Source organism: Scardinius erythrophthalmus (assembly GCF_964197995.2).
Source record: "Scardinius erythrophthalmus genome assembly, chromosome: 18".
Classification (NCBI taxonomy): Eukaryota; Metazoa; Chordata; class Actinopteri; order Cypriniformes; family Leuciscidae; genus Scardinius; species Scardinius erythrophthalmus.
In genome coordinates this window covers 2140610-2167308 of record NC_138238.1, presented here as the reverse complement: position 1 = coordinate 2167308, position 26699 = coordinate 2140610, and the positions used below count along the sequence as shown (strand labels likewise).

The 26699-nt window shown below is 36.6% G+C and overlaps 1 protein-coding gene and 1 long non-coding RNA gene across 2 annotated transcripts; both read right to left on the bottom strand.

Moving 5' to 3' along the window:
* Positions 1-1654: 1654 nt before the first annotated feature.
* Positions 1655-18362, bottom strand: anxa11b (annexin A11b). Its single transcript, XM_081393617.1, has 15 exons — positions 18222-18362; positions 13757-14066; positions 12161-12195; positions 11889-12047; positions 10379-10466; positions 10174-10268; positions 9977-10090; positions 8098-8188; positions 7919-7998; positions 6941-6997; positions 6748-6841; positions 5182-5277; positions 4142-4200; positions 3795-3917; positions 1655-2917 (listed from the first exon to the last, which is right to left on the bottom strand). Exons 2-15 carry the CDS (start codon positions 14055-14057, stop codon positions 2858-2860), a joined length of 1452 nt encoding a protein of 483 aa, XP_081249743.1. The 5' UTR covers positions 14058-14066; positions 18222-18362; the 3' UTR covers positions 1655-2857.
* A 1340-nt stretch (positions 18363-19702) lies between these two features.
* Positions 19703-25079, bottom strand: LOC308707289. Its single transcript, XR_014032150.1, has 4 exons — positions 24383-25079; positions 23003-23163; positions 19891-22036; positions 19703-19854 (listed from the first exon to the last, which is right to left on the bottom strand). It is a non-coding gene; the product is annotated as an uncharacterized lncRNA (long non-coding RNA).
* Positions 25080-26699: the final 1620 nt, after the last annotated feature.

Sequence of the window (26699 nt, the reverse complement as noted above, 5' to 3'; positions counted from 1 at the left end):
CTTTTAAAATGATACATTTATATCAAACCATTGTTTCGGCCAATGTAAATTGCAATAAATCAACTGGCCAACGCTTGAAAGATGTGACAACTTGCCCAAAACAGACTTAATTCTCCTGATCTGGGAACTCAGCTCAACTTTTCTGTCCTCTTTTAAAACTGTAGTTTGTACTGTATTGCATCATTCACAGTGGATTCATCTAAATCCCTGCCGCCACTGTAAACGGAGGCAGAATCTGCCTGATTTGAGAGGATTTGTTGATTATATTTATATTATATTAAGCTAAAGCTTAGAGGAGCTCAATGTGTGCATTGAATGTTTAAATCTGAAACTCAGATTACAGAATCTGCTTCACATAATCTCCATACAAACCCAGATAACAGCGATCGAAAAAGACTGAGTATATGCCTGATCCCAGATGGCATTTGGGAATTGTGTCAGGCAAATGGATTCAAATGATTATAGCCAAAACACACAGATGATGTCACTGTACACTAATGGAGCAACACACACACAATGGAAGGCCTGAGGTCATGAACTCTTGACCTGTTTGTCCAATCAAATCACTTGTTTCACACCAGAGAGAACATCAGCATTGACCAACCAGGGTTTATGTGCTGATAATGGATGGAGAAAATGCCCTGAAAAATTAACGAATGAAGATGTTATCCTTCTTTGTTTATGCTTTGCATCGATGAAAGTGCTTTTGAAATGCAAATTCAAACTATTTTTATGCCACTTGCAAGCGCACACTGCTACAGCTTGCACTTTTAAATAAGCAAGCACGCATAATAAAACATGGAAGCCTTACAATAAAGTAAAAGTTTTTGTTCAAAATTATATAAATAATGAGTCAATCCATCATCAACGATTCTTCCAAAACGTGTTTTTGTCGTACGCTGATCCACAATGGTAAGCGTTTATTTTAAAGAGATGTCGGGGTGGTTTTCGCGGGAAATCGCGTGCATAGGTCACCCGGCCCGTGCGTGTTTCGTCATATCCGTAAACAGAGAAAAGTTGGTCCGGCTGCTTTGAAGCATGTCTGGTGTGGCAGTGACAGAGGTTCTTCCTTGACTTCTTTGACTCTTTTCAAGGAAGTACCGTGTCTATTAATAGCTAAAGTTAAGGTAAAGTCTTCAGCTCTGTCAGCTTGAGATCCTTTCAATCTAAACTATATCTTAAACCTAATAGTTAACGTTTTATGAGCAGTAGGAGAATCATATTCATCCGCACAGTCACGCAGAGACGAAGCACAACCAAACCAATGTTCTTCCGCAAAATGCATACAAGTTTTGTTTCTTTATCATCAGAGGGGTTACAGTGTGAGTTACAGTGTGTTAAAGGTATACATTTAACATGAACTATGAAAAAATACTTATTATTAAGAATGTATTAATCTTACTAAATATGAATTTCAACATTTACTAATATATTACTAAAAATTAAAAGGTGTATCTGTTAACATTAATGGACCCGAGCTAACATGTACAGTAATAAACAGTTGCATTTTTATTAACTAACGTAAACAAAGATTAATAAATACTGTAACAAATGCATTTCTTATTGTTAGTGCATTAATTAATGGGACATTTTGCATACTGTTACCCAAAACACAGCAATTAATCAATCCAAAGTAAGAAAAGTAAGGTGTAGCTAGTCATTCATGAGGTGTTTTTATTAAACAGACACAAATGTTACTAGACAAGATTAGTTGGCTGAGTGAACACATTAAATCACAGGCTAGCAAATCCCTGAAAAAAGTGTAGTCTTCATGTTAATAAACAGTACAACATCAACAGGTTAGAATATCCTGTTAAACTAGTGATTATCAAGATGAAAGATTGGTCACTTTACTGCCATCTACTGCTGCAGCAAAACATATTCATGCTAAAAATAAAAGCATGCGCTCACAAAACTGCTCATATTTCACCCCAAACTCAAATAGTGGAAATATGAAATTAAATTTTGCATGAATAAGAAATAAAGTCTATTTTAGAACCATAAATATGCATTACCATGTTGCAAAAATATTACAATTGTAAAAGAAAATTCTAATTGTATGTTTTTTTTTTATATGTGATGTTAGAATTTAATATTTCATGTATTTTTTTATTACTATAAAACTGCAAAAAAAATATTGTATTGCAGTACTAAGACTTGCTATACAGAATAATGGGAATTACTACAAATGTTTAGATGCGTTAGTCATGGAAATGTAGGGGGAAAACTGATGGGAGAAAAAATGTAATAATGCAAAAAGATCTTAATGTTTCCAAAATAGGCTTCACTTTTTTGATGCAAAATTAATTTCTTGTTTTTAGGGTGAAATATGACACGTTTACATGAGCTTCACTCAACGAGACCTTCATGATGATTGACAGTTTGAGAACTCTTGCATAGAGATCTTAAAGCTCACAATATAAAAACTATGGCATATATTTCAGCACTTCAAGGCATTTGAGATTTCAGTGATGATGTTCATATTGTATTTTTGGTTTGCGAACGACAACCACAGGTTCTGATTCCCCTTTGGCATCAGTTACTGAAGACACTACATGTATATATCGATGCATCAACAGTTACAAAATATATATATTCTCTAGATATCATGCATAGTCTGATTAGATAGCAAAATAAAACAAATAATAAACTATATTATAATAATGATAATGTCTCTAAGGCACAAATGAAATGCTATTTTGGCTGTGAACTTTATAAAGCTGCTAAGAGAGAGATTACTGTATTAGTTAACATGACACTATTATCTGACATTTTAATGCTAATATATATGGGCAGGATTAATATGACAACGCCACATATCCAGTCGTCATGATACGGTGTCTGTCGTCCCGGTTCTTCAGTCACTTCCTCCACACAGCTTCAGCAACAGTTTCTTATAATCACCAGATGTGTCTCCCTGATAAAAAAAAAATACTTCGGTTTATACCAGTGTGATATATTCATAATATTCTATTTCTAGCTACAGGACAAATAAACTCTTTAATTTGCCAATTGATTATACTTAAATATGTATAATATACTCCTCCTAAAATTAAATGACTATAATGTTTTTTAAAAGAGGTATTATATGGCTACATTCATTTTATCAAAAATTGTGAAATAATATTACAATTTAATATAGCAGTTTTCTATGTGAATATATAGTAAAGTGTAATTTACTCCTGTGATCAAAGCTGAATGTTCAGCATCATTACTCCAGTCTTCAGTGTCACATGATTTGATGATCAAGAAATATTTATGATAATTGTCAAATTGTGTTCATATTTTTGTGGAAACTGTGAAGACTGGAGTAATGATGCTGAACATTCAGCTTTGATCACAGGAGTAAATTACACTTTACTGTATATTCACACAGAAAACAGCTGTTTTAAATTAGAAAAATGTTTCACAATATTACTGTTTTCTTTTACTCATATAAATGCCCCCTTGATGCAGCAGAAGAGTAGCCTGGGGAAACCCAGACAACTTCCGGAAAATTTAGATTTGCACTGCAAGTAGTCTGCAAGTAGTCAATGACGATCGCTCTGATTGGTTTTAGGTCTATCCAATTGCGCCCAGAGGCATTTGAGCGACGCCCCTTTGGAAATGAGTTATTAATGAAGCTTTGCCAGACCATAACTCAGTTACTACTGAGAATGGTCTGGTTTTAACCAGGCTAGCAGAAGAGGCTTTTATTTAAAACAATGCAACATTATTCTAAACTCTTGATCTGTAGTGTATGTGCGTCTTATGAATAAAGCATAAGGATAAATGCAGTATTGTGTGTGACTTACAGAGATGGCTGTGTAGAGAGACTTCCCGAACTGACGCAGATACTCCTGTCTGATGTCCAACATGTCCACCTCAGCGCGGGTCACCATGATGCGGATCAGAGTCCTGTCTTTGGTGCCCGCACCCTAAAACAAAGACAAATATCATCATCATCATCATCATCATCATCATCATCGTCATGTATGCAGTGCCACTTTTCTAACAGGGTAAGAGGAAGTGCTTGTACAATATATAATGCTAAGAAAACATAAACATAACCCACAAACAGCCACTTCCGAATGACCTCATACATACATTATCATAGCAAAATATGCCTTTATATATGTATATTTATCAGCACGTTCTTCACCTGCATGGCCTTGTGGAGACGTTCAGCAAAATAGGCAGCGGTGTTTTTAATGCACTTCACTGAAACACAACACAGACAGAGCATGATTATGAGCTTAAACTAAACATTACCTCATATTCTACACAGAGGAATACTTTAACTGATTAAATGTGTTATCATCACTGATAATATTTACAGAATATACATTTGATCATAAGCCTCCAATTTTACAATGTTTAGGAAGTTTTTAAAATCAAAACTTTAACACATGTACAGTATATGGTAAAATGTGGCTAAAAACATGAAAATGTCTTATTTGCATGTTTTTTAGCCAGATTTGACAATATACTGTACATGTGTGTTAAAGTTTTGACAAGCAGCCACAGGTAAATATTAATACAAATCACGACACATTTCCCAGCTGAATTATCACAGTACAATAAGACAATTGTTTTGTATTACAAGGTTTCTGAAATGTTGTTTAAATATGCAAATTAGGCATACTTGCATTAATTATGCACTCATTTGCATAATTCCCCAGAACACAAATCCGAACATTGGATAACGGCAAGTTCAAAATTCTCGTTTCATTTTGTTGACGTGGTATTAGAGTTAAGGTTTTCACAGAGCAAATCTTGGAAATCTCTTATTATCACTCCATAAATCAGTAAATACAGAACAAAAACTGTAAAGTTTGGTGTATGTAAAGCTGCTGAAGTGGAGATTTCTGACTAAAACTCACCACCTTTCAAGATAAGTACTGTTATTGAGATCTACAGATGCAAATGGTCAAAAACAAGCACTAACACATTATAAAAAGACCAAAATCTCAAAATTGACCAGTGCATGAAAAACAATGATTTTGCACACAGTCATATTTGCATATGTAAAACATTTAGGTATTCATATATCATAATCTGCATCTTATTCAAAGCAAATGACTCAGTCTTGATCCTATTCCAGTGCTGTGATTGGCTGTTTCTCGCTGCTCCCGGCTTCATCTGGATCAGCCATTGGCCGATAAGTTTTTTGCTCAGGACCAATCAGAGTTCAGCACTCACCGACTGCCACCATGCCGTCCTCCACGTTTCCAGACATCTCCCTGCAGATGCTCTTCTCGATGTCTCGGCCACACATCTGCTGGTACTCATGAAACACTGCAAGAGACACCAGGAACCAACGTTACTGTCAAACCTGCTGCAGTGCATCACTACATCCACATCATCAGAGAGTAATGCCTTCATATTCAGTCTGTTCCTCGTGCAAAGCATCATATGTACTATAACAGAGGACTTCTGATGTCTCAAGCTTCATTTATAAAGCACTTACAAAACTACCAAGGCACAGAGAAAATGAAATACTTACAAAAAATCAAAGTAAAAACAACTAGCCTAAATCATAACACCCAAAATTACAAAACAGTATTCAAACGGCCTTAATGTCAGCTTTAAAAACATAAATTTGAAGTCAAATGGAAGATTTCTATGATGATCCTAAATGTTTTTTGAGCTTGTAGACTGGGGGTTTAACTTTAGCGCATCCCAAAAAACAGCTTTGGAGTAATATGACTAGGGATGCACCGATATGAACATTTTGGCCGATCCCTATAATTCTTTATACTTGAAAGCCAATAACCGATATAACTTGGCTGATAAAGCTGAATCTAACTTTAGATATCATTTTTGAGTGCCTGATTACAAAAACAAAAGTTTCACCATTAAAAGCCACGTCCCAAACACACAATTATAATATTCTCATTATAATGTTATGTAGCCGATGCGCTGCACATGTTGCACTGAACTGTATTTTCCCTTTTTGAAGTGATTTCAATCATATTTCAAGCTACTCAAAACCATCATGTTGAACATCTAAAGTGTCTCAGCAGAAGGAAATAATACATTATGTATCTGCTTTAATATATCGGCCAAATTGTCTTATTGAGCCGATAGTGATAACATTAAAAATTAAAGCTGCAAGCAGCATTTATTGGGGTTCAAGCAATTAAGGCCTTTAAGCACAAAAGCATCAAAAGTTATTAAGTTTTATTTAGCAAGCATGTAACCACTGACATAATAGATGGAAAAGACCATTTACAGCCGATACAGGCAATTTACCATAGGAAATATATGGTTTTAAAGCTTTTTTGTCCGCCTTGAGCCAGGGATCACAGTGGTGTAAAACAGAGTTATGAGCAATTTTGTACTTTTGGTTGCTGTAGCGCCACCTATTGGCCAATCGGGGTCATACTCTGATAGGTTGTCCCCAAATTGAGGCCTACCATCTGGCCAGGTTTCAAGTCTCTAGGCCTTACGGTTTGGTCTGCACGATGCGTTTTACAAATCCTTACAATTACAATAGGGTTTCAGCATTTCATGCTTGAACCCCTAATAAACGATAAAGATATGGTGGATGATATATCGTGCATCCCTAAATATGATTTAGTGATTTGTGCCAATTTTGGTCTAATGAAAAGCAAATAATGCAACTGTAAATAATTCACATCTGCAGAAGAGGATGTTTTCATAGTGTTCATGAATCTTTCTCTAGATGACTGGTGTTAAACACACTGTCCTAGTTCAGAAACCAATGATAGTCCCCGTGTAACCGCAGTGGGCTTGTGGTTTTACCTTGCCTGAGATGAGGTTTACTGCGAGCGCACAGAATCGCATTAAACTGAGACTCATCCGTGCCGACTTTATTCTCTCCTGCGGCGTACAGTTTCTGCAACACACAGAACATCCCACACACGTTCAGCAGCCCAGAATACACATGCACAATAAAACATTAATTTGTTTAAGCAAATCAAGTCTTTTCTCCAACCTGAGCGTCCTGTTTGGCCAGAGAAACATCCACAGTCTCTCTCTCGTCTCGATTACCCTGAGAACACATAATCAAAACTGCTTCATCCACACAGCTGTGATTTCACTTCCTGTTTTTGAAGGGAAACTGATATTTTGTGTTTATTAATTAAAATTGTAGCAGTATTGCAAATGTGTTTTTGGTACTTGAAAATTATGACACTTCAGTTTATGGTCCACTTCTGACTATCAACTATTTCTTATTATCATGCATATTGCTAGGATATGGGCTGTGTATTAGTACTTATAAAGCACATATTAATGCCTTATCCTGCATGATCATATTCTACAGGTGAAACTCGAAAAATTTAGAATATCGTGCAAAAGTTATAATTTTGATGATTATGGCTTACAGCTTATGAAAACCCCACATGAATATTACCTAAAACCAATAAAAAAACAAATACTACATTTTCACAAATATGGATGGATGATAGATAGATAGATAGATAGATAGATAGATAGATAGATAGATAGAACGATAGATAGATAGATAGAACGATAGATAGATAGAACGATAGATAGATAGATAGATAGATAGATAGATAGATAGATAGATAGATAGATAGATAGATAGATAGATAGATAGATAGATAGATAGATAGATAGATAGATAGATAGATAGATAGAACGATAGATAGATAGATAGATAGAACGATAGATAGATAGAACGATAGATAGATAGATAGACAGAACGATAGAAAAATAGATAGAACGATAGAACGACAGATAGAATGATAGAAAGACAGATAGACAGATAGAAAGACAGATAGAAAGACAGATAGAACGATACAACGATAGATAGATGGATAGATAGATGGATGGATGGATGGATGGATGGACGGATGGATGGATGGACGGACGGATGGATGGACGGACGGGCGGGCGGGCGGACGGACCGACGGACAGACAGACAGATAGATAGATAGAACTCCTGTACCTGAGAGAGAGAGATGAGCAGACGCCGGAAGTGTCCTGAAGTGTCGCTGCTGATGGCGTCCTCCAGAGATTTACCGTAATCTAAACAACAAACACTGATCTGAGTTGGTCTCTCTCTCACACACACACACACACACACACGCGCGCTGGGGTCTCATGAGGTCTGCGAGAGCGACTCACCTGCCTTATACACCCTCGTGATCTCCTTGATTTCAGCATTACTCCGAGAGGACAGAATCTCGATGAGACAAGCCTCATCCGTTCCTGCACCCTGAAAACACGGAGAACCATCATCATCATCATCATCATCATCATCGTCATCATCACAGCATTTCCTGGAACATGAGCATCATCTGAACTGTGCTGCTGCTTATTTGAACCTTTCTGAACACAGATCTGTAGGATAATGGCTGTAATACAGGAATACAGGTTCTAAAACGCTCAGAATATTATTGCAAAAAGGGGGAAACATTTTTTTTTTAAGTTGTAAAGCAAATGTACTGAACTAAAAAAAATTACTCTATACAAAATAATTTAGACTCTCTAATTGATAGAAAATCTAAGCCATATGTCTATCCATGTTGTCTTCCAAATCTGCAATGTTTTAAAGATTGAAGTACATTAGTTATAAAAAAGAAAAGAAAAAAGGAATCGATTCTGAACTGAAACGAGTTGTCAGTAATTCCAGTCTCACTTCCTGCTGAAGGTTTGTAACTAATTTGCATAATGCCAGCCTGTGCTCTTGATTGGCTGAACAGCGTCTCTAAGCCCCGCCCTCAGAGACTGAGACTGGAAGAGTTTGGCTCGTGTTGTTCATGTGGAGAAGACGCTGTTTTCTGAGATTGAGACGGTAAAACCCACACCATCGTTACTGTTCGTATCACTGTGATCAAGAGCTGAGATTCAGATATGATAATGAGCACTTCGATTCCGACCAATCAGAGCAGAGCAGCTCTCAGAGAGGCGGGGTTCAGAGAGACTGAATCTGCAGACGAAGCGTTTCAGACACTGAGAGAAAAGAGCTGACGCTGCAATGATTATTATGAGAAATGAAAGTGTTTTTGACCTTGAGTTCATGTAAACCTGTTGTTGGAGACTCCAAAACAACATTAGAAGCTTCCGAATTATATGTGATGACGGGGAAAGGCAATAAAAAAAGCGTGCCAGGTGACACACGCTTGGCCAAGTTAACAGGAGGATTTGTAGTGGATTGAGCAGAATTGAAATACACGTTTATAATGTTTGTAAAGTTTTGTTTTATTTACCTGTTGTTTTTAATACAATAAAAATGTGACAAATGCAACTTTTTTTTTTTTTTTACTTGGTGCGACGTATACGGTTCTTCCTGATAACCACAGCTGGGAAACAAGAAGTGTTTTTATTTGCTGAAATCCTTGTGCATCCTTATATTCACAGCCTGATAGTTTATCAGTGAGTTTTAAAACATGTGTCAACAGGTTTCTTTCCTTTTCCCCACAGCGAGGGACGATAATAATCACAGACAGCGAGTCTGGCAGGATTTCTGCTCTCTACTCTGTAATTACCTGCCCGTGTTTCATTAATGAGCTCTGTGTAACACAAGCACCAGCGTATGAGATCTGTGCTGTAATGCATGCTAGACTGGGTGAGTGTGTTCGCATGTTTCCCTGCTAGACTGGGATAAAGCGCTATTAGCATTACATGAGGATGTTCCAGATCAGTCACTTATGAAGCTGCATTTCAATTAGGATGAAACAGAGACATTTAAAATCATCATGAAATCAATTCTTAATTTTAATGGAATACTGCAGTATTAACTTAACCTTGATGTGGGCGGGGCAACCTGTCACTCACATGAGATCCACCAATGGCAAACCACAACCATCCAATCAATTCCCCACCAACAAAATCAAGCCCCGCCCACATTTGCTCTTGATCCAGAAGCCATTTCGGATATACGCCTTGTCGCCTTCCACAACTTCCATTTCATGCCAACTTTAAATACCTTAGCAAAATGTCTAGTATCTCAATGGATTTGGACACATTTTCCTGGAAAATCAAGGGAAAAATAAAACCTCACCGCAATGGCCTGCTTCATTTCATAGGCATCGAGTTGTGCCGGAGACTTCAGCATGTTCAGCACCAGATCTTCAAAGTTTCCCGTCAGCTCTGACTTCAGGTCCTTCACCAGATCCTGGAAAACATCATTACGAATGCAAAGTTACACACAATGGCAGATCTTCCACATGAATCTGATGCTTTGTTCCTCATGTTCACCTTGCCGTAGGTGGTTTTGTACGCCGCCAACAGCGGCACACGCTGCTTGATGGTTCGACTGCCAAGAAGCTCGACGATGGCGTTCTCATCGGTTCCTGTGAGCAAAACAGATCCAGTCACTATCAGGACTCGGTATTTAAAGATGTGACTGTATGCAAACATTTCTGTGCTTCAAATGAATCAAAGTCAATCAATGTCTTCTCACCGAATCCCTTCATGGCTTTCCGTAACACCTCGACATCTTTGAGAGGGTCGGCGCCAGGAAAGTCCTTCATGGACCCACGGTATCCCTTCTGAACACACACATCACAGGAAACAGTTCAAAGCAGTTACACTTAAGAATGCTACAATTTAAAAATTGCAACATTCTTAAATCTAGAAATGGCATATCTGTATATGCATAGTTCTGTCTATAGTGTATTTTCTATATTTGTATTACTGTATCATATTATATTTATTTATTAATGTGTTATATTCCTATTTATAGCTTTTATCCCCATGCATGTCTATTTTCAGCACTGGAAGTCGCCAACACAAATTCCTTGATTCTGAAAAGATTACTTTTTTAGCGATTAAAAAAAATAACTAAATATTCAAATTTAAAAAAATATTCGTTCTTGTTTTCATGTAGTGAAATAAATACACATAGTATATATATACACACACACACACACACACACACACACAACCGTTCAAAAGTTTGGGGTCAGGTTTTTCTTTTAAAGAAATTAATACTTTTATTCAGCAAGGATGCATTACATAGACAAAGTGACAGTAAAGACAATTATAATATTACAAAAGATTTTTTATTTCAATGCTGTTCTTTTGAACTTTATATACTTCAAAGAATCCTGAAAAAACAAATTTATGATGGTTTGCACAAAAATATGAAGCAGCACAACTGATTTCAACATTGATAATAATCATAAATGTTTCTTGATCATCAAATCATCATATTAGAGTGATTTCTGAAGGATCATGTGACACTGAAGACTGGAGTAATGACGCTGAAAATTCAGCTTTGATCACAGGAATAAATTACACTTTACTATATATTCACACATAGAAAACAGATATTTTGAATTGTAATGATATTTTACAATTTTAACTGTATTTTCGATTAAAAAAAATGCAGCCTTGGTGAGTAGAAGAGACTTTTCAAAAACATTAAAAAAAATCTTACCAACATCAAACTTTTGAACGGTATGCAAATGTTTAAACATTATTTTATATTAATTTTCACACAAAATATGTCATATTGTGGAAGTAAATGCATAGTGAAAGCTATTTCGCATTTATTTTTAACTAAAGACTGTAAAATAAAAAAGAACATTGCGTGTCCAATTTCCTGTTTCAACGGCGAGTTACTAAACCATCGAGAGCAAGTATTATTACTTCAGTTTCCTGTTTTTTTTTTGTTTTTGTGTGTGTGTGTGTGTGTGTGTGTGTGTGTGTGTGTGTGTGTGTGTGTGTGTGTGTCTTTCTTGTGGAAATTAGCCGTGAAACTAGGCACATTCAGAGAAATTTATTTTTAATGTCAGGGTTTTTTACACTTTATATACTGTTTATACATTTTCTTGACAATTTGTTCCTGGATTTTTCATTGTGACAAAGCAATTCTAGATGATGAAACTGTGATTGTGGGAATCATGAAAATCTAAACCGAACAGAAGCGGACAAGCTTATATTGGCGGATAAAGCGGGCAGTCTCTCACATTGACAGCAGGACCGGCCGGCGCTGTTGGTCCCGCAGGAACGCCGCCTCCGTACCCGGGCATTGACGGGTTTGGCGCCGGGGCACCTGGGTAACCTGGCATGGGCTGCTGTCCCGGCGCTGGCATCCCGGGGTAACCCTGAGGCATTCCTCCTCCAGGCTAGAAGATCATGCACATGATTAGTTTCATCAAGTTCTGTACTTCTGCATTTAAAAAAACACAATATAACTGATCATGCACAATAAAAGAGTTAGAAATAAAGGGATACTTACAGCTCCAAAGCCAGGTTGGCCGCCCCATCCTCCTGCTAATAACATAAAGAACAACTATGACACAATGTCTATCACAGGACAGATTCAGATTGTTTTATTTAGTGCCATGTCAGCATTCAAAGCTATTTTCATAGCAGTAAATTCAATTACAAAAATACAAATATCATATAAATACAATAAAAACCAAACAAACAAAAACAGCAAGTCATATTATACAAGATTTTTTAAATGAACATATCAATCACAGGACAACAAACACATGAAAGTCAAAACACAAAGAATCATGCAGCTATAGATGTTTTTACAAAAGATGCATAATGCATGAAAAGCAGAAATGTGATGTGAAATGCATCTTTTATGGCCTTATGAAATCAATTCCACCTCCCCAAATATTTTTAAATATAAACCGTTTTAATGGATTAATTAAATGTAAATAATCCAAAAGAATGTCTAAGCAAATTAGTTCACAAAACTTTAATAATTTAAACACTTTCAACACCAATATAATTTTTTATCAGCATGAAAACAGATTCATTGTCAAATTAGAAATTATATATATTTATATATATATATATATATATATATGAAGAGTTCAGATGCAAAAGCCTCTAAGTGCCATCTGAAATTTTCTTCTAGAATGATCATTTTTATCAAGCTTGTATATTTAAATTCAGTAATTTCACTTAAATTACCTATTCATTGTCATTTAAGTGAAATAACTGAACTTAAATATACAAGCTTGATAAAAATGATCATTCCATAAGATTTCAGATGGCACTTAGAAGCTTTTGCATCTGAACTCTTCATATATATATTATAGCATATTCATATTCAAACACTTTCCCCTCCAATACTGATTTGTATCAGCATGAACATTCATCATCATCAAATCAGAACGTCTTATTTTTAACTGCCAATCCACTTCATAAGTGCTCAGCTTTTCAGACGCTATGATCAGTTGCCCACAAATGACATTAGCGCCTCCAGAAGAACACACTGTACAACAGACACTAGTCTCTGCTACGATAGCGCACGATAGAAAACAGAACGCGGGTCAATATATTGTGTTTTTTATTAATTTGGTGCCATTATGCGCAGCTGAGTGAACAACACAGGTTTACTGTGTGTCATAAGCTAGCTTTCTGCTGCTTGCAAAACTCTCTTGAGGAGACAGTGGATTTCCATTCATTTGTTGCCCTGATTCAACGCGCTATGCGCAAATACACTGCAGACTCACTCTCGCTCATATCCAAGGTAAATCATCAACACTATCATCCCTTACATGCGTTTTATTTAACTAAATACATCATAATCAGCTACAACGCATGCGCAGGTTACTTTACTTCCTGAACAAGCGTGCACCCGAATCCGTGTTGCTTTCACATTCACGCGAACCACGACACAGTTTGAGTGCAACCGAACTCAGAGTCTCGGGTTTGGGACCCCAGTGCGCACCCGGGTCCACATGAGAGCGTTCACATTAGCGATGTTTCATGCGAACCGTGCCCCGTTCCGAACTAAACTACCAGGGTGAAAGCACCCTTAGATGTATACTCTCAGTGTATTCTTTAGCACCCTCAGAGTAGCCGGACTCACCTGCGGGGGGCATGTTGGGGTAGGTCCCGGGCTGGGCGGCCGGGTAACCTCCAGCCTGTGGTGGGAACCCTCCTCCCGGGGCAGCTGGGTATCCACCGGCGGCCTGGGGGGGGTATCCGCCGGCCTGGGGGGGGTATCCGGCTCCGGGGGGGTATCCGGCTCCGGGCTGAGGCTGATAGTATCCCGCCTGGGGAGGATAGGCTCCGGGTTGGGGGGGGTATCCAGCCGGGGCCTGTTGTTGATACGGGCCGGAGCCGGGGGGGTAGCTTCCACCTGCGGGAGGATATCCGGGGTAACTCATCTCTGACACCTGGAGAACATTCACATGGTTATATTAAAATCACAGTCACATGCAAAAGCAGAACAGATTCAGTTTTCACCAGAGCAATTCTGAGGCCCGTTTCTGAAACAGGAGTGAGTGATTGAGGGAGTCGTTGAATCATTCATTAGAATGATTCATTCAAAAACGTGGATTCATTCGGCAGTGGAACTGAAACCGTGATCACGCAGTGACTCATAATGTTTGGAACTATTTTTGTTGGCAAAATAGATGAAAAACAGACAATATTGACAATACTGGGTTTGAAAGGTAAGTCACCTATTAGCCTATTAACTCACTGTTCCTGAAACTGAATTGTTGTATAAAATCAATGAGTGCGTTTACATGGGCATTCCTAACCTGATTATGCTCAACCCAGCAAACCCAGGACGTTGGCACAGCGTACCCCAACCTTCTAACAACGCTTTAAAAACATGGCTAAAGGTTGCGGAAGTGCAATTTGATTACCAGTTTTAATGAAGTTGAATTAACGTAACTTTCTGTCATTTTTCTCTTTCAAAGTGTACACTTGCAGGTGTTGATTATAATTTATTTACAGTTAGGCCCATTAAATAATAATAAGGATAAACGATATTTAAAAAGTATATAATTATCTAACGAATTAAAAAATTAACCTCAAAACATAACATGCTGAATGGGGGATATCTATATCTAGCATAAAAAAATAAATTGTCAGACCGTCGCGTCTTACAATTCTACGTTGTTACAATGTTGCACGGAGACACGTAGAAAGCTACTTTGCCATAGTAGAAATGCAACGTGCCATAGACGTCGCCACAACGCAAATGTGTGTGCTGGGAATAAGCCGACAATGCATGTGATTATGTAAACGCGTTAACATGTTTTTCTTTATCGGAGTAATAAACAGCTTAAACATAAACCGATCGTCACAGCTAGATTTTTGCCCCATACCCCGGGTTCACCCATCACGTGAACGCATTAACCTGTTCTTTGAGCTTACTGAAGTGCGCATGCGTGAGAATGACAGGAACACATCCTTACTGTGCATTTAAACACATCCAGACAGAGCGAGGAAACATATCACAAACTCAGACTCTTTCTTGACACAAGAAATTATAAAAATGTGTTTCATCTCGTGCAGAAGTGCCACAGACAAAATGCTGCATCTGTACATATACCGAGAGGATAATATGCGAGTTTGTAAGTTTCCCGCTGACATGTAGGAAAACTATTCCGTTTTTAATGCTTTATTATTAATTATTACGTGTTGACTTCACTACTGGGAAATAAGGATTTATTACTAGCCTTGTAAACGCGCTTTAGGCTATACTTGCATTGCCGGGCTATTGGCATTGCATATAAACCGGGACAACGGGTTATTTCAATAAACTCATTTGTGTGAGTAATCAGTGCATGTAAACGAGGCCATCACATCACATTTGTAAACGTGCTGATATTCGCGGGGGGAAAACACTTTTGCTCGTGTGATATTGCATATAAATATTAAGACAAGAACTTATACAGAGATTTTTTTCTTGGTTTTTGGAAGCATTATTATTAATTTCGGTGGCATTTTTGCTTCAAGCCTACGTTAATTTCCGCCCCTGGTGTGTGTGCGTGCGTGCGTGTGTGTGTGTGATGGTGGGGGAAGGGCCGCTTTTGTTCTAGTGAAACGGATTGAGCAAAGCAAAGCCTGCTACTGGTCTTCACCAACAACACCACATCACTGCCATTCTGGTGAACATGCATCAGCAGCAACTCAGATGTGATAAATGATGTTGATAAAACAACATCAGAGGACAAATAACCATAAAACTTCAAATGATTGCAGTTCAGCGCTCTACTGTATTTCAGTATATAAGTAATTTCATGCTATCTTAATTGCAATGCACTTATCTGTGAACTAAATAAAGCCTGCTGGAGGCATGAACATGATTCAGCTGTTCAGACGTGATTCTTCATCTTACTGCTAAAATCCTAGAGTCCAGAACAATCATCTTTCTTTAATTCATTCACTTTGGTTGACCTCAAAAAATATTCAATACTATAGATGGATAGATGACTGACTAGATAGATAACCCTTTAAAGAAATATAAATATATTTAGAACTTATTTTTTATCCCTAATTGCCGTTTTTGTTTGTTTACAACTGGAAAAATCAGGTCCATCGGAGAAGTCCAGCCGAATAAACACCACGGACACAGTGTAAAACTATATGCAAAATAAGATACACCGGTGTTTTGCCAGATGAGAAGTTTATTCTATATATCATCTTTTTACTTTAATTCATTTTACTCTAATTAATGTTATAACTGTATTATTTATCTCTTTTAATTCCTTTTATAACCGTTTTAATTTCCCTTGCTTTTATTTTCTGCTTATTTTCCATGCAAAGCACTTTCAATTGCCATAGAGAATGAAATGTGCTGTATAAATAAACTTGCCTTGCCTTACAAAGAAACTGTTTTTATTTATTAATACACTGAATTACACTAAATATTTAAAAACTCAAATATATCAATGGTCTATGTTCCTATGAATTTCTTTTTAATGACAATTCCCAGAGCCGGGGCCACCCTGTCTGTGTTCAACATCTCAACACACGACTCCTGGATCAGCATGATCAGAAACCTTAGAGACTGCGAGGAGTGAATATTGCATCATTGCAATCATTGAATATTGCATCATTGCAATCCAACACGGATGAGTGTGATCCCACTGAGCAAACAAGTCTCCGTGTGGAGCAGCAGGTTTATCAGGTGTGTTATGTAGGCTATAGGTTGACAGAATAAGAATAAGTTTAAGTTACAAAGTTGTTTTTTTAGAAGAATTTCAAGTATTTCTGCATGAATTTGATCAAAGATAAAAGTAGATCTTAGAGCAAACGAAATTGTCATTTTGACCATCCCTCTATAAATAAGAGGATTACTCAAATATTCATCCATGACATTTAATATTTTGGTTTTCATCAGTTTGTCTTTCGTCAGAAAATAAAAAATAAGAGCCAGGGAAGTTTCTGAAATTTGGTTGATTTAACACTGAATGACTGAATGAGCATTTAAATATCATCTTAGTAAGACGTATTATTGGCAGATATAGAGTGACAACTGATATTTGCATGCATTTTACACTCGGGCGATAACTTACACAAAAGTGAACCTGGAACTGCCCCAGGGAAAGCTTTTGTACCTCTTTTTCTGAGAGAATAGAAGGATCTCTTTGATTACAAGCATCAGAATCTTATGTTTTGTCCATATACATATCAGCATCTGCACCGAAATGCTTAATTTTACTCAGTTTGAGTCTCTGAATAAAATTGAGGTGGGTTTTCTTCCACAAGCTCAATATTCTCACAATATCATATAAAACACCTTCCTTATAATTAAATCTTTTTAAGTAAAAACTTTTACATTCATTTGCAATTTTTAGATTTAACTTACAAATCTAGTGGAAACGCCTCAGAACTGCATAACTAGAAACACATTTGATAGGAATTTCAACTAATTGTTTAGGATACAATTTTAAAAATCCCCTTATATTTCCTTTTTTTAAGGGCTAGAAAACACATGCGGTTTAGTATTTGTTTAATATGGTTATTTTTGTATCTGGTTCTAGGACTTGGACATTTATGCACAGGTTACTTGTTAAGGGTTCACTAACTCTCTGTGACTGCATGCTGTAGTAACCACTAACCAGTGGTTTAATTCTGTGTTAAAGCCAGTGATCAGTGGTTATCCTGCTTTTACTAGAGTAATGCAGCTTTTCTCTTACACATCTCATGTCTGAACTTGTACTGATTAACTCTCAGTACGACAATCGTACACTACGCACACTACTACACACACTACACACGGTTTGACCATTCAGCATCGCTCTCTGCCTAAAGAAAAAAAATGGCAGCCAAATATTTCAGATTTCACGACAACACACCCTGAAAAATTCTGAACCAACACACATCTTAATCCACAAACACTTAGAACATTCGACAGAGTTTTCGATGACAAACATCTGACGGACATTTTAACGTGGATTAATGCGGAATGGTTACATTGTATCACGCGCGTTCTGTAAACACGCGCGTCACAGTGAAACCCGAACAAACGCGCCAAACACTCGATACATTGTTGTTTTAACGTACAAAACGATTGTAAAGGCAACACTTACTTAGATGTGTGATGTGATGTGAGGAATGGATCTCGTGAGTTTGGGCAGAATGAGGAAGTGAGGGAGGGCGTCAGTCTGTCACAGTGGGTGTGACTCGATCCTGTCCACAAACAAAACGCAGGCCTATCCCTGTTCTCCAGCATATATGACTCCTATCCTATAGTATACATGCTCTTCTTCTAAAGTAAATCCAAGAGGCGTGTGTGCATGCCTTGAATAATGATTTTGTTTGGGTTGTTACCAGGGTTGTTGGGTTGTTTTGTTTTACTACTTATATATAATTAACTATTTTACTATCCCTACAGTATTTGTTTTCAGTTTTTAATTAGCCTACTAAGTAAACTAAAACTTACTACTTTTAATATAACTATCCAAATTGTGACAAGTAACTTCCAGTCTAGTAAATTGCAAATATAATATAATATAATATGATATTACAATATCATGTAATATAAAATAATTAGTGCTGTGAAATCGATTATTCGCATCTAACATAAAAGTTTTTGTTAATATTATATATGTGTGAAAAAATAACTTTTATGTTTATGCGATTAATCGATTTGACAGCACTATATTAATATTATACATACACACACATATATATATATACACACACACACATATATATATATATATATATATATATATATATATATATATATATATATATATATATATATATATATATATATATATAGTGTATATATGAAGAGTTCAGATGCAAAAGCCTCGAAGTGCCATCTGAAATTTTCTTACAATACAAAATGTCAGATATTCTGAAGGCTTCTTACACTGAAGGACATCCATTACTAATGTATTATGATTTTACAGTAGTATCTATGGTATTTTGCTGGAAGCTATGGTTATGGTACAGTTTTTGTAAGAATTTAGACATCTGAATGAGTTATAGCCTAATATCTGTTTAGTTTATGTAGATCTTTATTAGAGTTTAATGAGTGCAAAGGTTTGTGTGTCAGATGTAAAGCAACGGAGAAAAGCCTCTTGGTTTCACAGGACAGTTTCTGACCTTCACATTGAGTCTGAACGCTTGTGTACATCACAGTTGTCCAGTATAAACAAACAAATAATTTGCATGAAAACGACAGAAGCTTCTCTTCCTCCTGTGTCACGACAGACTTTTCAACATGTTTAGAAATGTAAGGGTTTGGCTTCAGTAGCGAACAGTGGAAAAACTGGTCATGTTCACGTCAGGTGCGTCCTGACAGGTGAATGAACATTATCAACTTACAAATAAAAGAGGGAAACACCATTACTAAGAAATGTCAAGGCTTGCCCTGATCCTCACACAACTCTACTATACTAAAACATATCTCAGATTTCATCTCTTCCATGTTTCTTACAATATGAAATACGATTTATGTTAATATGTAAATGTAAATATGAAATACTATTTATGTTAATATTTAATGTAAATATGAAACAGAAGCTGTAAAGGAAAAGCAAAGACACACACACACACCCACATGAGAGGTTTTCTTTAATCAGCCTGTAATGGACTCACATGAGCAGCAGAGGGCAGAATCTACACCTGATCACGTGATCTCAACACACTTACATAGACATTTATAATCACTATCATTTAAGGTTTCACTATCATTATGTAGATACATTGCTACACAAAGTTTCATTTGTGTAGCAATGTATGTACATTCTGTCAAAAAGATATTGAATCTCAGGAACATCTTTGTTGTTGTTGTTGTTGTTGTTTAAGTCCTTTTGGGACAGATTGTATGAGTGGTAAAAGATAAAAAAAATGCAATACCTGCCTTTGACAAGCACCTTTTCCAGGCTTGTTGGATTTGAATTGTAATTTGGGCATTTATAAATACTAATTTGCATGGTTTATTTTTAAATGTGTGTAAACATTTGCGCATTAAGAGGAATGTAAGCTGTTGTGGTATCTATATTATATTTGAATGTTGCCTATGCTATTATGCATGTTATGCTATCTAGCTATATTTGAACATACATGTATCAGAAGACGTTTATGCTCATCTAAGTGTCTTGTAAGTTAATGTACTTCTATCGTTGTTGTTTTTGCAGTTTTACACCGCTTCCATTAAACGCACTTAAAGTCAGCTCTGTCTTGGGTAGTTTTTGGAGGAGTGTTAAGCTGGCTATATAGCTGTATCGGTACATGTAGTGAGGGCAGTAAGAGAATGATGATTGTTTGGGTCACTGCGATCATTCAGGTGTCTGCAGGAACAGGTACACGCCTCTAGATGGCGCTGCAATAACTGTTCAAATCAAAATCTGTCAAGCGGCATGCATGTTAATTAGAATATAAAAGGTACATGCACATTAACACTGTTCAGAGAGATATTATATAGGCTATATATATATCACAGCACATTAAATGAGAATTGCAGGCCAGTTTGTTTGTTTTTTCATAATTTCGTGTTCTGGTTGATGTAAGGAGGAGATCCAGTCGGATGATTAAATCAAATGTTATGTCTGAACAGCAGACAATCAAATAATAAATGAAGAGTAAAATAAATTCACCCATAAGCAGGAATAAAAGTTTAATAAATAAACATAAAACAAACAGTTAAAATAACTTCTCTAATTTAAACACTCTGAGTATAATATTCTTAGCCTAAAGATAATTAAAGTTGGTCCAAGCTATAGACTGACCTGTACAGATATTAATCTTCCTAAAAGTTGCTTATTGAAACAGAGCAAAGTTTCTCTTTTCAGAGTAAGTGTGCTACTGTATCGAAGCAGACACAAACATATCTAGTTTTCATGTTTTCAGACTCTGAGGTGTTAGCCCGAACACTGCGAGATGTTTAGCTTAGATAACATTCGTTACACTTTATTCTGAGACATTGTGGTCTGTCTATTGGAAACTTACAGACTTTTGCCCTCATTTAAATAACAAGTACAAAAGTTCACCCTAAGCCAATCAGCTGCAGTTGAGGCATAAAACTTCATAAAAGAAAAGCATTAAACATACATTTCAAATGATATGAATGATTAATGATAAAACATAAGCAAATGATAAAACATAAGCATCTCTAATTCATCAGTGGTGTTTTAATTGTGGTGCTCCATTTACTTTAAAGGGGTCATCGGATGCCCATTTTTCACAAGTTGGGATAATTCTTTAGGGTCTTCATGTAAAGTTTGTAACATACTTTGGATAAAAATATTCAATGGTTGTGTAAAACAGCACGCTTTTTACCTCCTCAAAAACAGCTCTGACCCGACCCGTTCTGGTGCATGTCTCTTTAAATGCTAATGAGCAACTGCCCCCCCCCCTTCTCTTCTAAGGGGCGTGTCACAATATGATGTCATATTGCTCAGAAAATCAAAACGCCTTGATTAGTGAGAGTGTTTAGGCTTTTTGAGGATAAAAAATAAAGGAGTGAATGTATTTTGTCATTATACGGGGGTTGTGTCCACACACTGCAAAGACACATTTACATGCAAACACCGTATAAAAGTGAATTTTGCATCCGATGACCCCTTTAGCAACCACAGATTCATTGTTAAAAATATATATTTTCTGTGGCAATCAACAATGCTGCTGACACCATTTCAGTTTCATTTACTCAGAGTTCTGCTTCAAATCAGGAATCAGTGAATATTGTTCAGATAAAGTGGAGCAGATTTTAGCACAAGGTGTATATATAGAGGGTGTATCTGGGCGTCTTTAGGATGCCGGGGGTCAGCGTTCACCACCCAACTCGACCACAGTAGCGTCCCATCTTCTTACACTTCTCACAGAGATGCTGAGGATGTCTTTTGCTCGGGTCCGATGCGTCCAGGCCGTCGGGTTTCTCCAGAGGACGCTGCAAACACAGAGGAAAGATTTTAAATCCTTCCACTCATCCCTAGAGAAATATTTCTCTCTCCACTCTAAGCCATGTCTACCTGGGCCTCGTCTACAATTGACGTCCCAGAACGTCTACAGTCAACGTTAGTTTCCAAAAATATATACTACCTGCATCCCAAGAAGGAGGGGTTGGCGATTTTAGATCTTCGAAGCTTAGTCAAGGCGCTCAAGTTTAAGAAGCTAACTATCAAGATGATCATGTTGCAAATTCAACATCAAGACTGGTTTGTCACGATTGATCTCAAGGATGCGTACTTCCATATAGAAATACTGCCACAACACATGGAGTTCCTGAGGTTCGCTTTCGGGGGGCGAAGCTTACCAATATCGGCCTTCCATTCGGCCTAGCCTTATCACATGGATGGATGCAGCGCTGGCTCCACTGCGACTCCAGGGAATACGCATTATGAATTATATCTACGATGGGCTGATACTTGCACAAGAGCTAGCGTTTCTCTGGGGTTGAGACTCAACGACCACAAGAGTGTTCTCTCTCCAACCCAGAGAACAACATACTTAGGGGATTGAATGGGATTTGATCATGATGCAGGAAACAGCTGTCTCCCGCTCGAATCGAGACCATTCACAATATCCTGAGCAAAGTCAGGCTAAGCCAAGATCTTACTGTTCTTCAGTATCAAAAAATGTTAGGTCTCGTGGCATCTGCGTCCACGGTGATCCCTATGGGCCTTTTGCACACAAGACCGTTCCAGTTGTGGCTAATCAGTTTTTTTTTACCCAATTTTTAAAGCAGAAACTTCACTGCGTTTTGTTAGGTTTACACTTTAAATAATTCAGCAATATATCATTTAATTTCGCTAAAGTATCTTGTTTCAAGGATGTTAAGATATTGAAACCAGAAAACAAACTCTAACCTGATGGCAGAAATGCTGTTTTCAGTCTAAAGTGAGCGTCTGTTCACCTGTTTGTGAGCAAGGACGTTGATGTGGCAATTCTGGCACTCCTGCCCCATATCCGCCCATGAGTTTCCACTCATCCATTTTCTGTTGCATTGGGGACACTGGTACTCCCCGAAACACCTCCTCTTACCTTTATACGGCATTAGACCTCTTTAGGACGAGCCTGGTAACAAAACAATCTTTAGTTCATCAGTAGACTTACAAACGAGAATCGTGACTCGACTAAAAATAATTCACACACTGAAAACATTTCAGTTCCATATCAAAAGTTCAGGATCATTTCAATCTTTAATAATGTTTCATTTTATGTTTTTGTGGAACCCCAGCGCTGTATTTGTCGAACTGTTACAGTATTGCGATGTTGCAGTTCTTAATGTAAACAGTGTTACAGTTGTTGCATTAGAATATTTGATGTTACATCAGTAACATTCTGAACTGTGGAATGCAATTCAAGATGTCTCATGTTGCAGTTTAGATGTTGCCAGAAGAGGCACTATAGTGAATATCAGTGTAAAGTAAACTGTCTTCTATTTTGCATACATCCATTCACACAAACATACGCAGGTCTGTTTCAGATTTAAAGGACTGGTTTGTTTGAATGAAGCTTTATAATCTGCGCACAAGCTTCTGTGTTTGACACACTCAACATGTCTTTAATCTCTTTGCTCTGATGTGGTTATTATGTATTATATATTATGTAACTAGTCCAATTTCTTATCTTACTATACAGTAGAGTTTTATTAAAAATCTTACAAGTAAAATAAAAAATCTTAGTAACATCTGGAATAAATACTAGTCTCTAGGTCCTATATATAACGACCAAGTACTAGTATGTCTATTGAATAAGTACTAGTATCTTAATAGGAGCTAGTTTCTAAAAAATAAGTACTAGTACATAATGAATAACTACTAGTATCTAATAAATAGGATCACAAAACCAAGATCACACAACTAGAACAGGGGATCACATGACAGTCATGAAACAAAAGCATGAAACAAAGCTAAAACAAGATGTCACTACAGAACTGAATAGTTGATATCATGACAGATCCACATAGAAGTCAATGGCAAAAAAAATTGATATGTAACTAGTAACAAAAGAATAGTTACCAGTCACTATCGAAATAAATACTAGTATCTAATGAATAAGTACTAGCATCTAACAAATAACTACTAGTATCTTTTAAAAAGGTACTAGTATCTAAAGAATAGGTATTAAGAATAGATGCTAGAATCTAAAAAATAATAAGTACCAGTAGCATGAAAATAGAGACTAGTGGGTTTTAAGGATTAAATGTTAAAACGGCTTGCCATAATAAGAGAGCAAACGCACAACATAGACATTTCTAAACATAGAAAACAATTGTAAAAGCAAAACTTACTTGTATATGTGATGTGATGTGATGTGAGGGATGGATCTGGAGAGTTTGTTCTGGATGAGGAAGGGAGGCGTCAGTCTGTATATATACGCTCTTCTATCCAAGAGGCGTGTTCCTTGAATAATGATGTTGTTTGGGTTGTTACCAGGACGGTGCTATAAATATTATTAATGCATTTTTTGTTTTGTTTTACTACTTATATATAGTATACTATTTTACTATGCCTATTTCTTTTTAGTTTTTAATTACTAAGTAATCTAATACTATTAGTATAACTATCCAAATAGTGACAAGTAACTTCTAGTCTAGTAAATTGTTGTTGTTGTTTTTAGATCGGTTTCGTTTCACTTTAGTTTCGTTTTCCCGTATCGTATGAAACAGAAGTTGCAGCTCTTATCAGCTGCACAACATTTCACTTTCGTTTCGTTTCGTTTGTCGTTGGATGTTTAAGTATCGTTTGTAACAGAAGTTGCAGCACAACGTGATGGTCACACCAGTCTTGTCGTCCATTTGGTTGCAGTCTGGAGATCTACTTGCTAAAGTGTGGCTCTTGTCCAGGTCATTTTCCCCTTCAACTTCATAGAAGCCAGAGTTACGCTAGATTTGAATGCCGAGGGTGTGGAGAAGAGATGAGTCCCAGAGAAGAGATGAGTCCCAGCTGAGGACCCCAGTGTGCCTGATCTGATCTAAAGCTGTTCTCACGATTCTTATTATAAATCAATCAAACTTTAATTCCAATATTGACTAGTACATTTTTAAATTATTACTAGTAAGTATTCATTAGATGCTAGTATGGCAAGCTGTATTTGCATTTAATCCTTAAAACCTAGGCTACTATCTATTTTCATGCAACTAGTACATATTTTTTAGATACTAGTATCTATTCCATTACTTGTGCTTATTTTTTACCGTACTAGTGCCTATTCTTTAGAAACTAGTAACTAGTAGTTATTCATTAGATAGCCTACTAGTTCTTATTTTTTTAGAAACTGGTACTCATTCATTAGATACTATTAAATAGACACTAGTGCCTCTAAATATTCTAATATATGAAAGTCATATATTCAAACGCACATAACTATAGAACCAATATTTAATGCACATGTGAACGCCATCAGCGTTTTTCACAGGTTCGTTTAAAGTCTGTGTAGAGAGAATGGTGTCGTCTTACAACCCCAATGATCGTTGCGACGGAAGCGAATCAATCAAATATAACTTTAGCTGAAAAATTACTTTATTAAAGAACCGCTATAAAGCCAAAACAATCTCTGTTACCATAAATTATACGTTTATCTCTGTAAAGCTGCTTTGAAACAATCTAGCCTACATTGTTAAAAGCGCTATATAAATGAAGATGACTTGACTAGTAGCCTACCTATTAAATAGACACTAGTACTTATTAATTAGATTCTAGTGCCTATCAAATGGATACTAGTTCTTCTTCATTATACTAGTACTTATTTCGATAGTGACTAGTAACTATTCTTTTGTTACTAACACATTTAAAAATTTTGCCATTGACTTCTATGGGGATCTGTTATGATATCAACTATTCAGTTCTGACTAGTATGTATTCCAACATCATTTGCATGAAAACAACAGAGGCTTCTCTTCCTCATGTGTGACGTGACGTCAGTCCTTTCCCCTGGAATAAAAACTTATTTAGAAATGAAAGGGTTTTGTTCAGAAGCGAACAGTGGAAAAACTGGTCATGTTCGCGTCAGGTGCGTCCTGACAGGTGAACAAACATCAACTTACGAGAGAGAAAAACACCATTACTAAGAAATGTCAAGGCTTGCCCTGATCCTCACATACCTCACATGTTTCTTACAATATGAAATACTATTTATGTTAATTTGTTAATGTAAATATGAAATACTATTTATGTTAATATGTAATCTTAAATATGAAACAGAAGCTGTAAAGGAAAAGCAAAGACACACCCGAGCTCTTCTTTAATCAGCCTGTAATGGACTCACATGAGCAGCAGAGGGCAGAATCTACAGCTGATCACGTGATCTCAACACACTTATATATAGACATTTATAATCACTATCAGTTAAGGTTTCATTTGTGTAGTAATTCATGCACATTCTGTCAAAAAGATATTGAATCTCAGGAACATCTTTTTTTGTTGTTGTTAATTGCAAATACACAAAATGCAATACCTTTGACAAGCACTTGTTGCATTTGCATTGTAATTTGGGCATTTACAGTTACTAATCCTTTACTAATGGTTAAATTTTAAATTTGTGTAAACAATTGCGTATTAAGAGGAATGTAAGCTGTTTATTAAAATATATTGGAATGTTGTCTATGC

Excerpts from the sequence above, each read along its gene's own strand:
- anxa11b (XM_081393617.1), bottom strand. The coding sequence starts at position 14,057 with ATGAGTTACCCCGGATATCCTCCCGCAGGTGGAAGCTACCCCCCCGGC. Across the intron at positions 10,269-10,378 it reads GAAAGCCATGAAGGGATTCG|GAACCGATGAGAACGCCATC; the intron begins GTGAGAAGACAT and ends TTTTGCTCACAG. Across the intron at positions 6,842-6,940 it reads TGGCCAAACAGGACGCTCAG|AAACTGTACGCCGCAGGAGA; the intron begins GTTGGAGAAAAG and ends TGTGTGTTGCAG.